At 54.1% G+C, this 10,325-nt stretch overlaps 2 protein-coding genes across 6 annotated transcripts; both read right to left on the reverse strand.

The window, feature by feature from the left end:
• Window positions 1-981: 981 nt before the first annotated feature.
• On the reverse strand, window positions 982-5,660 carry SPEF1 (sperm flagellar 1). 5 transcript variants are annotated; one of them, XM_081289790.1, is made up of 8 exons: window positions 4,643-5,660; window positions 3,369-3,480; window positions 2,627-2,783; window positions 2,389-2,428; window positions 2,205-2,265; window positions 1,884-2,007; window positions 1,661-1,764; window positions 982-1,446 (listed from the first exon to the last, which is right to left on the reverse strand). In XM_081289790.1, exons 1-8 carry the CDS (start codon window positions 4,749-4,751, stop codon window positions 1,122-1,124), a joined length of 1,032 nt encoding a protein of 343 aa, XP_081145916.1. In that variant the 5' UTR covers window positions 4,752-5,660; the 3' UTR covers window positions 982-1,121. The 5 variants fall into 5 exon arrangements, with proteins under 5 accessions (XP_081145916.1, XP_081145918.1, XP_081145917.1 ...); XM_081289792.1 differs by having other exon boundaries at window positions 3,369-3,397; window positions 4,643-4,663; XM_081289791.1 differs by having other exon boundaries at window positions 3,369-3,400; window positions 4,643-4,663.
• Window positions 5,661-7,354: 1,694 nt separating this feature from the next.
• Window positions 7,355-10,256, reverse strand: CENPB (centromere protein B). Its single transcript, XM_081289786.1, has one exon. The coding sequence runs from the start codon at window positions 9,978-9,980 to the stop codon at window positions 8,154-8,156; it is 1,827 nt and encodes a 608-aa protein (XP_081145912.1). The 5' UTR covers window positions 9,981-10,256; the 3' UTR covers window positions 7,355-8,153.
• Window positions 10,257-10,325: the final 69 nt, after the last annotated feature.

Raw genomic sequence — 10,325 nt, forward strand, 5'->3', positions numbered from 1 at the left:
TGCGCGCGGCGCTGGGTTTGATCCTCAGCACCACATACAAATAAAGATGTTGTGTCTATCGAAAACCAAAGAAAAATAAATATTAAAAAATTCTCTCTCTTTAAAAAATAAACAAATGTTTTGTTTTAAATCTCTAGTGGCAATTTATTATATGGTGATAACTAGTACAGGTTATTTTTTATTGTTGCCATTGGAGCATTGCTATGAATATTGCTGTAACTTATCTCTCAGAACACAGAACACAACAGTTTTAAGTTTCCCCTGGGGATGTGCCTAGGAATGGAATTGCTATAACTCAGGATTTACAAATGTTCCACATTATTGGTAGTCAGCAAATCATCAGAGTTAAGGTCATACCAAGGCCCTGGTGTCTTGGTCAGTGTTGGGAATAAAGTTGGCCTCAGTCCATAGAACTTGGGCAGTGTGTGCACAGTCAGGAATCATACAGAAAGCCAAGATAAGGGTCAGTCCATGGGCAGTTGAGGGCAAGGGTGTGGCCACAGTTGGGGAGAATCTGAGGCCTGGGTTTAGGGTTGGGTTTGGACAAAGTTGCAGGACACTGTGAAGGTATACATTTGGGGGTCCATTTAAGCCAGGATTAGAAATCAGGCTGTCATAGTTCACAAAAACTGACCCTTGGGCTGGGGATGTGGCTCAAGTGGTAGCTCGCTCGCCTGGCATGTGCGGAGCGCTGGGTTGATCCTCAGCACCACATAAAAATAAAGATGTTGAGTACACCGAAACTAAAAAATAAATATTAAAAAATTCTCCTTAAAAAAAAAAAAAAAAAACCTGACCCTTGGTGATCTCTTCAATATACCAAGCAGTGAATACACAGGACCCACCACCCATGAGACCCATTCTGGGTTCATGACACTTTCACTGAAGGGGGATAGAGGGTGGCAGAGTGGAGGACAAGGTAGGGGCGGAGATTTGCTGCCTTCAGGGATCCAGGCAGAAAGAGAAAGCAGGCACAGGAAAGAAAGCACAACACCACCTTTAATGAGGGCAGCCCTGTCACAGACACACCCCAGGCACACCCGACAGTACCCGATGGGCTGGGAGGGAGACTGCTATAGGCACCCACGGATGTGTCTCCTATTTCTGGCTATTCCCACTCATCACACCTTCCTCTCCAGCTGCTTCGGTCTCCAGCCTCGAGATGGGTCCCAGGTGAGCACCCAGGAGGGGCATTGGAGCCACTCGGTTTCTAAGGCCAATTTCCCGTGTGTCTGAGGCCATGGAGAACTAGTCTGGATGAAGACGTCGCTGGCCTCAGAGCTGGGCGGTGACTTGGGTCTGGGGGTGTGGACTGAACCAAGAGACGGCTTCTTAGGGCCCAACACCTGGAGTTCCAAGGCGGGACCCCAGGTGTTGGGCACTGCTTTGGTGGGCACGCTTGGTCTCCGCACGTGGCTTCTGGGCTCTGGAAAGCGGTCCATTCTCCTGGCCCGGGTGGAGTGTAAGGAGGCGGCTCAGTCGCGAACTTCGGTTCCTAGGGCTCCAGTCCTAACGCCCCTACGCTCACTCCCATCCCCAGGGAGAGAGGTACAAGGGCCGAGCAGCTGGCTCCGCCCTCCCAATCTTGCGTCTGCTGTTGGGTGGGTGGGTCGCGACGTCTGGGCTCTGACCCATAGTGGGACGTTCAGGCGCAGCTCACCGCTGCTTGCGCTCCGCCTGCTGGAGCCTCCGGGAAAGGTCCTCGATGCGCACGTTCTTGAGCTGAAGCAGGTGCTCCAGGCGCCTCACCTTCATCTGCAGGACCTGGGTGGGCGTCGCACACAAATCAAACCTAGCCACTGGCTGTCCTGCCCCGACTCTGCAGCCCCTAACCCCCTAAGGCTTCCCAGTGCGCCCTCACCTACACGGTCTCCTGCCCTCACCTGCACAGTCTCTTGCGAGGCCAACAGCTCCTGCTCCTTTTCAGCAATCTGAAGGACGAAGCTTGGGTCGCCCTGCAGCTCCTGGCTATACCCAGGAGGCCGGGGTGCCGGCAGCCGCCCCACCCTGAGGTAGGAAGCATCTTAGCGAAGGCCTGGACCTTGGGCTCCACCCTCACCCTTCCAGTGTATTGGGCCGGGCGTTCACTATTCCCCTTCTCCCCTTTTCCCCCTCCCCACCTTTCCACACCCAATCACCGTCCCCCAGCCCGAGTGGGGAGATTACCCAGCCTGTTGAGATCACACTGCTTCCAGCTTCTTTACCTGAGCTGCTCTCCTCCTTGGGGTTCTGGTGCACCTTCCCCTCGTGTCTTCTGGGATACATCTGAGACAAGGCAAATGGAGGAGTGACATTGCTGTAGCTCTATTTTGTTTCCCCTCCGATTCTGCAAGCCATAGGAAGGTCAGGAAGACCTTTCTGAGAAGAAAGGAGGAAAGGCCACCTTACCCACATCCAAGTAGCCACTGCCATCAGCGGGAGGCAGCTCCTGAAAGAATCCCAGTGGTCCACTGTGAGTCTCAGCTCACCCATCCCCCAAAAAGCCCCCTAGGCCCTTCCGCAGTTCCCCAGATCAGGTCTTTTGGCCAGGCACCCCTCCCCCACACTCATCGCAAAGGCGATGCTTCTCCCTGCCTGGGAACCTCTCCTCCCTAAAGCATTTGGAGAGATTCGAGCTGGGTGCCACCTGTAAGGAACCGGAGCCCTGCTTCCTGCGCCTTTGCCGCTCCTCCAGGCGCTGCTTCAGCGGGATGAGTACCAACTCCACCACACCCGGGGCACACTGAGCAATCTTGCGCATTACGTCGTCTGGTACCGAGAAGTTCAGTTTGTTTAGCACCTTCCTACAGGATAGACATAGGGATGGTGGACTGGGTCCTGCGGGGAATTAAATCAAAGTAGTGGAGAAGGGGCGGGGCACGGTTGTCTTAATCCTGAGTGTGCAGCCCAGGGGGAGTAGAAGGGCTTGCCATCTGAGCCTCACCCTCCCCTGCCCGAGATTGGGTGTCCCAAGGTTCTTTGTCTCCTTCCCAATAGAAAAGTTCCTTGATTTTATTACCAGATGAATTCTGTCGTGTTCGCCCTGCCACCCTACCGTCAAAACAGTCCCAGCCTGGACAGTTAAGACCACAGTAAGTGAACATTCTTCTTAAGATATTAAGAGTGAGGGTTGGGTTTGTGGCTCAGTGGTAGAGCACTTGTGTGAGGCACTGGGTTCAATTCTTAGAACCGCATATAAACAAACAAACAAACGAAATAAAGGTCCATCAACAACTAAAATATATTTTAAAAGAAATTAAAAGTGCAGAGATCATAAACAATAACAACAACAAACCCCATAGGAGATGAAGAGGCTGGGGCAGCTTTCCTGGGAACTCAGGCAGGTTGGGGCTGAAGAGTTCCACTCCTGCATCCAAGTATTGTTTTACCTGTTCAGGTGACCCCAGTTGCTGAGCTTCTGCTGGAGAGAGTTTGCAGGGACATAATTGTGCATCTCCACCATCTTTGGGAAATAAAATTTGATGACCTCTGCCACCAGGACTGTGGGAGTAACCGTGAAAGCAGACATGGAAGATGGGGGGATGAATAAGGGAGAAGAGGGTGGGAGAAGAGAAGGGAGGGATAGAAAAAGCAGCAGAGTGATTGAACCCAGTGGGGAGGAAGATGCAGAAAAGGGAAGGATAATAGGGTGGGAAACAAAGAAGAGACAAAGATCATCAGTCAGATTTAAGATTCAGCTGCATTCCTTCTCCGTTAACTCAGAGCATAGGAAAACTCAGAATAAGTCTCTTAAGAACTCTTCAGGAGGATGGGGCCTTACCCTAGGAATTCATATGGACACACATACTGTAACACCAAAGTTCCAGAGAGAATCACAGACTCATACAAGCAGAGACATGTGGTAAGATCCCACTACAGATATATATGTAGGGCAGAATGTATAGACATGCAAGACAAAAACACAAGTCAGCCTAGTGCAGTGGCACACGCCTGTAATTCTAGCAGCTTGGGAGGCTGAGGCAGGAGGATCACGAGTTCAAAGCCAACCTCAGCAACTCAGTGAGACCCTATCTCTAAGTAAAATATTAAAAAGGGCTGGGGATGTGGCTCGGTGGTTAAGTGCCTCTGGATTCAACCCTCAGTACAAAACAAAACAAAACCAAAAACAAGTAAAAAAAAAAAAAAAACCCACAAGCCAGATACACATAGGTGCACATGTAGAATACACATGTAAGTACAGAGTCACATATGTACATGGCCTCCTCAAATATGTACATATAAAATGCATATTCCATCCTGAAATCCCAGAAGACATTACTGGGATTAATAATTTCTGTGACTATGACTACATAATCTCATGGAAACACATACACTGCACAAATACATACATAGATACGTATCTTAGTCATCAAAGTCCCTGGAGGGAGTCACACACACACACACACACACACACACACACACACACACTATGTGCACACCAGATAGAACAGATGGACATACACATAGACACATTGTTCACACATAGAAACAAATAGAAAACACACACAAGGGTACTCTTCCACAGTTGAAGTCCCAGGAGGTAGATCTCACCCATATACACACACACCACAGTTACCCAAATATCAAAAATACAGTAAGCACACAGATCCCTTACACACGTCCATACAGGTCAGAATATGCAGAAACACACAGGAGCGCACACCTCCATCACTGAAGTCCCGGGAGAGGTTTCTCTTGGGCCTGGACAGAGGGATGTTGTCTACCCATAGGTACAGCTGGTGCAGCGCTTCCTCATCCACACTGCTCGCCATTGGGGCCCAGCAAGGTCAAGCCGTTCCAATCGTGCAGCGTCCAGACCCAGCCTCACGACCCCTCAAACGCTTCCTCTCTCGCCACTGCGGGCGTCCAGACCTGCCTCTGCCTCCCTAGCCCAAAGACTTACGTCCCATCTGGGAGCAGCCATATTGTTTTCTGAAACCATGGCAACCATTGCCGACTCGCCTCGAAGCAGGGCCTTCTGGGAGTTGTAGTTTTTTCCAGCTACCCTTTCCTGGGCTCCAGAGTTGTAAAGAGTTAGGTGTCCTTATCTTCTCTTTTTCTCCAAAAAGGCATCACCTCTACACCCATACCACCTGCTGACCCATTCTGAGATCTGCCAAAGCCGAACAGGCCCCCAGAACCCTGGCACCAGTATCCCCAGGGCTGGGATCCTCCTTCTGTGCCCTTTAGCTATCAGTCCTAAATGAAGGAAAGCATTGCCATAATAATAATCACCTCCATTTGGGAGTACTGTTAATAATCTGCTACCCATCTGAGCTGTGCGATTGACTTCTGTATGACAGTGTTTCCTTGCTGGCTCCCTCCCAAAGTTCTGTACTCAAAGGGCCACTGCCACTTCCTCATGCCACCAGTGTTCTGGAGGGACATTTAATAGGTAACCAAAACTCCCAGAGAAAGCAGAGTTCAAAGTCAGTACCTTAAGCAAGTCATTCAACTCCATCACCCTATTTGCTCCTTTGTGAAATGGGGACAGTTCTCACCTACTTGTCCCCGTGGGATAATGAATAGAAAAGAACTTACAAAATGGAAAGATGTTAACATTTACAAAAGACCTGTATTTGTATGGTAATTGGGGGTAATGGGAATTGGTTACAGGTACAGAAGCAAGAGCTACTCTATCTGCATTCCTCATCTTTCAAAGAGCTGTTCAACCATGGATTAGCAACCCTACAAGAGTTAGGAAGATGGATCCCTCATTAATGAATAGGAACAGGGTAGCAGTAAAGGAGTACTTCTAGGGTCAGCCTGGGGAGAAAGCTTCCTTCTAACACAAGTGTGGCTTTGGGTACATCACCAAACCTCTCTATGCCTATTTGTCATGGTTTTTCCTATCTTGTGGGCACTTTGGAAAGTGTTTAAAGCCTGATACACTGTAAGGCCCTATTAGTATCAGCAGTATGATCACTAATGAGATCATCTCAGTTCCAGCAAGAGGTGTTCTTGTTGACAAAAAACAGCTGGAAGTGATTTGCCTAGTTAGTACTTGAAGTAAGGGACCCGAGTTGGCCAGGGTCACTTGGGGAGAACACCACTGTTCCCTCCTACTCACTCCAGAGCACATGGGATGTGTGTGTGTGTGTGTGTGGGGGGGGTAGATTGGGCTTGATTTTGGCTCCCTGGTCTCCTCCTCCAGAGTTCAGATAAAGGAATGGGGGTGATGCCAACGGATAATCTCAAGTCCTTTTTGTTGTCACTATGTTTCAAAGCCAAGGCCTGGAGGGGAGTGCCAAAAGTGCAGAAGGCCAAAAGTGGAAGTCACCCCACCTTCCTGTTTTAAAGTGATGCACAATGGCCTTGCCTTTCTGGGAGGAACCACACCCAGTGCAGGCAAAGAATATCCCCCACCCAACATTCCAGGGTAGGGAGAAGAGGAACTTGGTAGCAAAGGGGTGATGAGGGGTTGGGAGGAAACCAGAGGTGAAGTGCCAGTCCCAGGCAGGGTGGGAAAACCGGTTTGAGACCCAGAGCTGCCTGCCCTACTCAGGCTCAGGCCCTCCCCTGGCTGGAACCTCTGGGGCCTGAGGGCTTCAATGAGGAAGGGTTATGGAGAAAAGTACTGGGCCCTGAAAACAGGAGGTGTAGGACAGAAAAGGGCCTGTCCTCACTTTTGGACAGGGGAGCCCCTGGAGGGCACTGCATCAACTTCTTGGTGGTACAATTTGCTCCTAGAAAAGTTCACCTTCCTCCTACCACTGTCTGCAAAGGTGGCCACCAGGTTTGCAGAGGGCCATCAATGAAAGGCCTTAACCAGGTGCCACCAGCATGCCTATATCCCAACTACTCAGGAGAGTATAGGAGTAGGATCACTTGAACCAGGAGTTTGAGAGCAGCCTGGGAAAGACCTCAAAAAACAAAACATCTCTCTAAGGCACCAAAGGCAAATCAAAGGGTTCTCCATATGCCCCTCCAAACTCCAACTTGACCCACAAGAGCTGTCTGAACAAACTTTCTGTTCTAGTACAACTCTTGCAAGGATCTTCTTTAACCAGCCTTGGTGGGTCTAGTCCTCAGGTGCATATTGTCTGATTTAGCCCGACAGACTATTGGCTCCCTCTTTTCTGCCCCCAGCCAAGTGACCAAGAGCTTCTCTCTAACCCCAAAGCAGTGCAGGTGTAGGCTTCCTCAAATCTACCCTTAGGTGGGTACACTGAAGACCCCTTCTTTCCCAAGTCTCTATAAATAACTCTTAGACATGGATGTTGACAGCTCCTGCTGCCCCTCACCCCAATCAGGGCCACCCACCCTCTCAACCCTTGCTTCTATGTCCCACCAGAGCAAGGACCAAAGGGAAGAGGGAAAGCATGTGTCCCCCAAGACAGACGCAAGCCCAGACCATGAAGGATGCACCCTTGGCTGTTAAAACGTTCACCCCCACAAAAGGGGAGTGGACAGATTTATTGAATTCAAACTGGGAAAGGAGCAGCTGGATGGCTGGACTCTGGGCCCAGCCCCAGGCCCCTCTGCCCAGGATGGGGCCCTGCCAGAGAGGGATGAGAGGCACAGGGCCTGCAGCTGCCCACAGGGGAGGTACCCAGTATCACTCCCCTGAAGGGCCTCTTGGAAACCTCCAATCTGAAAAGAAAACCAAGGGCCAAAGTCACAAGGACTGGGCCAAAGGAAGGGATTAGGGAGGTGGAAAGCAGGCAGAGGCAAGCTTAGGAGCCTGCCATGAGTTAGACTGTGCTTCTTGAGGCGGCCCAGGGGTGGGGGTGGGGCTGCCAGCCTTGTGGGGACCCAGGCTGGACCTTCCTCTGGAGCCCTTCCCAGAATGGCTTTGAGGTCCCCCCCACCGAAGACCTGGTGTGGACGGCAGGGGGAGAGGCACTCTCCGGCCGGGAGCTTCCAGGGCCCATCCCTGGCTGCCACTATGGTCTAGTCCACTGATGGCACGGTGTGGTAGCACCGGACAGCTCCCCACTCACCCCACCTGGTCCCCTAGCCCAGGGGCAAATGGGGAGGAAAGGATTTTGAGAAAGAGGCAATAAGCAGGCAGTGAGGCAGACCTCAGCCCCTGGGCCTATCTCAGGGCCAGGGAAACATTACTAAAGGCCCTGGGGCTCCCCCCTTCTGGCTCCATCCACAGTGGTTGCAAGTTCTCTGCCCCAGGGCTGGTGCTGCCCTTCTGGGTCAGGCAATGGCTATGCCCAGGGGGCTCAGCTTTGATGTCCAAGACCCCGAACTCCCGCCTGCCTGGCGTGGTTCTTCCTAGTCACGTGGACCAGATCATGTTCCAAGTGGAGGATGTGGCTCTGCACACGGTCATCAATGGGGAAGGAGGTCAGGTACCTCTTGACCATGGCAAAGTAAGCCATGGCCTCCCCAAAGCTGGGTACAGGCACCTCATCATTATCCTCATCATCATCTTCGTCATCTTCATCCTCCTCATCCTCATCCTCATCTTCCTCCTCTTCCTCACTATCTGACTCTGAGTCCTCCCCACCTTCCAAGAAATGGAGGGTAGGGCACTGTGCCTCCTCCTGGGCACTGTAACCCCCAAAGCTGCCTCCAGCCTCCACTACTCCCTGGGCCCAGTCCTCGGCCTCCAAGCCCTCAGAAGAGCTTTCCTCCTCTTCCTCCTCTTCTTCATCACTGTCATCAACATCACCCTCCTCCTCCACCTCCTCTTCCTCCCCCAACTCCTCTCCTTCTCCTTCTTCCTCCTCCTCCTCCCCTTCTTCCTCCTCCTCCTCCTCTTCCCCTTCACCCTCCTCCTCCTCCTCTTCTTCCTCCTCTTCTTCTTCCTCCTCCTCCTCTTCCTCTTCTTCTCCCTCACTCTTGAGGGAAGTGGTGATGGTGGCATTAGGGCCACCTCCAAAACCAGCCTCCCGAAAACAGGTGGCTATGTCCGAAGGCTCCACTGCCTGCCACGCTGCAGCCACAAAGTGCAGGGCCTCCATGAGGCCCAGCTGCAGGCCTGAGCGATCCTGGCCCTCTAGGGCGGCCATGGCCTTGAGCAGCATAGCCTGGCGATAGTGGCCTTTCACCTGTTGGACCACTCCTCGCTCCAAGGGATGCACAGTGCCCGGAGGGAAGAAGGCCAGCTGCACGTGCCTCAGGCCTGAAGTGTCCAGGGACTGGGCAGCCAAGCGGCCTGCCAGCAGCAGGACCCTGCGAGACTCTGCAGCCATTCGGGTGTCCAGGGCTTTCAAGTACTTGGCCAGTGCCTGGGTGGTGACACCACCCTTAGAGTTGGCGGTGTAGTCGCAGGGCAGGCCACCTTGTCCCGCACGAGGTTTAGCTGATTTGCCGGCCACCAAAGGGGGTAGCTTCTCGCTGCCATCGGCATTGGCGCACAGCAAGACGCTTAAGCGCTGGGTGGCTTGGCGCGCCCTTCCATCGCCTCCGCACAGCCCCGCCGCCTGGTCGGGCAGAAAGTCATACCAAAGACTGGTCTCGGTGGCGCTGAACACGTCCTGGGAGGCGTATCCCTCGGCCACAGACGGCGGTTGCTCCTCCCGGGCGCGCCAGCCAGGCGTACTCCCACCACTGCCCTCCGAGGGCACAGTAGCCGGGCTGGCAGGTGCTGCTGGGGTCCGGGGAGCACTGTTTCGTCCCCGGGCACGGGCCACACCACTGCAGGACACCACACCATGGCGCCGGCGGAAGCGGTCCAGCCAGCCGTTGGAGGCAGTGAAGTCGTCCATGCCCAGCTCCTCGGCTATACGCAGAGCCTTCTCCTTGAGGATGATGCCCTTGACCGGCAGGCCAGCGGCGCGGATCTGCTGGAACCAGGCTATGAGCAATCCCTCCAGCTTGTCATAGGGGGACAGCTTGTTGGTCTTGCGGCAGGTGGAGGCCACACCGTACTTGCGCTCCGACGCCAGGATGGCGCGCTTGTTCTTCAGGATGGTGCTCAGCGTGGACGGCGGGATGTTGAAGCGCCGCGCGATCTCGCCCTTGCGCAGGTCCGGGTTCTCCTCCACCTCCTGGATGATCCGTGACTTCTCCCGGAACGTCAGCTGCCGCCGCTTGGGGCCCATCCCGGCGCGCCCCCCGCCCCGGGGCCCGGCACCGCCGCCGCCGCCCCGGGGCGGGGGGCCCGGGCCCACGGCGGGGGGCACTTGGCGGCCTCTCCCGCGCGCCCCGCCCGAGACAAAGCGGCTCGCGGGGAGGCGGGCGGGGCGGTGACCCGGCCGGGCCGGGGGCACCTCCTGGGGCGGCGCCGGGCGGCTGGCGGCAGGCGACGAGCACGGGTGAGAGTGGGAGGCGCGGGCGCGGAAGGCAGGAAGTGCCGCGGCGCGGGGATCTGAGAGCGCGGCGATCGGGGCGGAGCACACGGAGCGGGATCTCGCGGGAAGCGCGGGGACGCCCGGCGCCGCCTCCCG

The sequence above is a fragment of the Spermophilus citellus genome (genome assembly GCF_964194105.1).
Source record: "Spermophilus citellus genome assembly, chromosome: 4".
Classification (NCBI taxonomy): Eukaryota; Metazoa; Chordata; class Mammalia; order Rodentia; family Sciuridae; genus Spermophilus; species Spermophilus citellus.

Coding starts and splice junctions, on each gene's coding strand:
- SPEF1 (XM_081289790.1), bottom strand. CDS start 4,751: ATGGCGAGCAGTGTGGATGAGGAAGCGCTGCACCAGCTGTACCTATGG. Junction 2,784..3,368: donor AACTGGGGTCACCTGAACAG/GTAAAACAATAC, acceptor TCTATCCTGTAG/GAAGGTGCTAAACAAACTGA. Junction 1,765..1,883: donor CCTCGCAAGAGACTGTGCAG/GTGAGGGCAGGA, acceptor ACGCCCACCCAG/GTCCTGCAGATGAAGGTGAG.
- CENPB (XM_081289786.1), bottom strand. CDS start 9,980: ATGGGCCCCAAGCGGCGGCAGCTGACGTTCCGGGAGAAGTCACGGATC.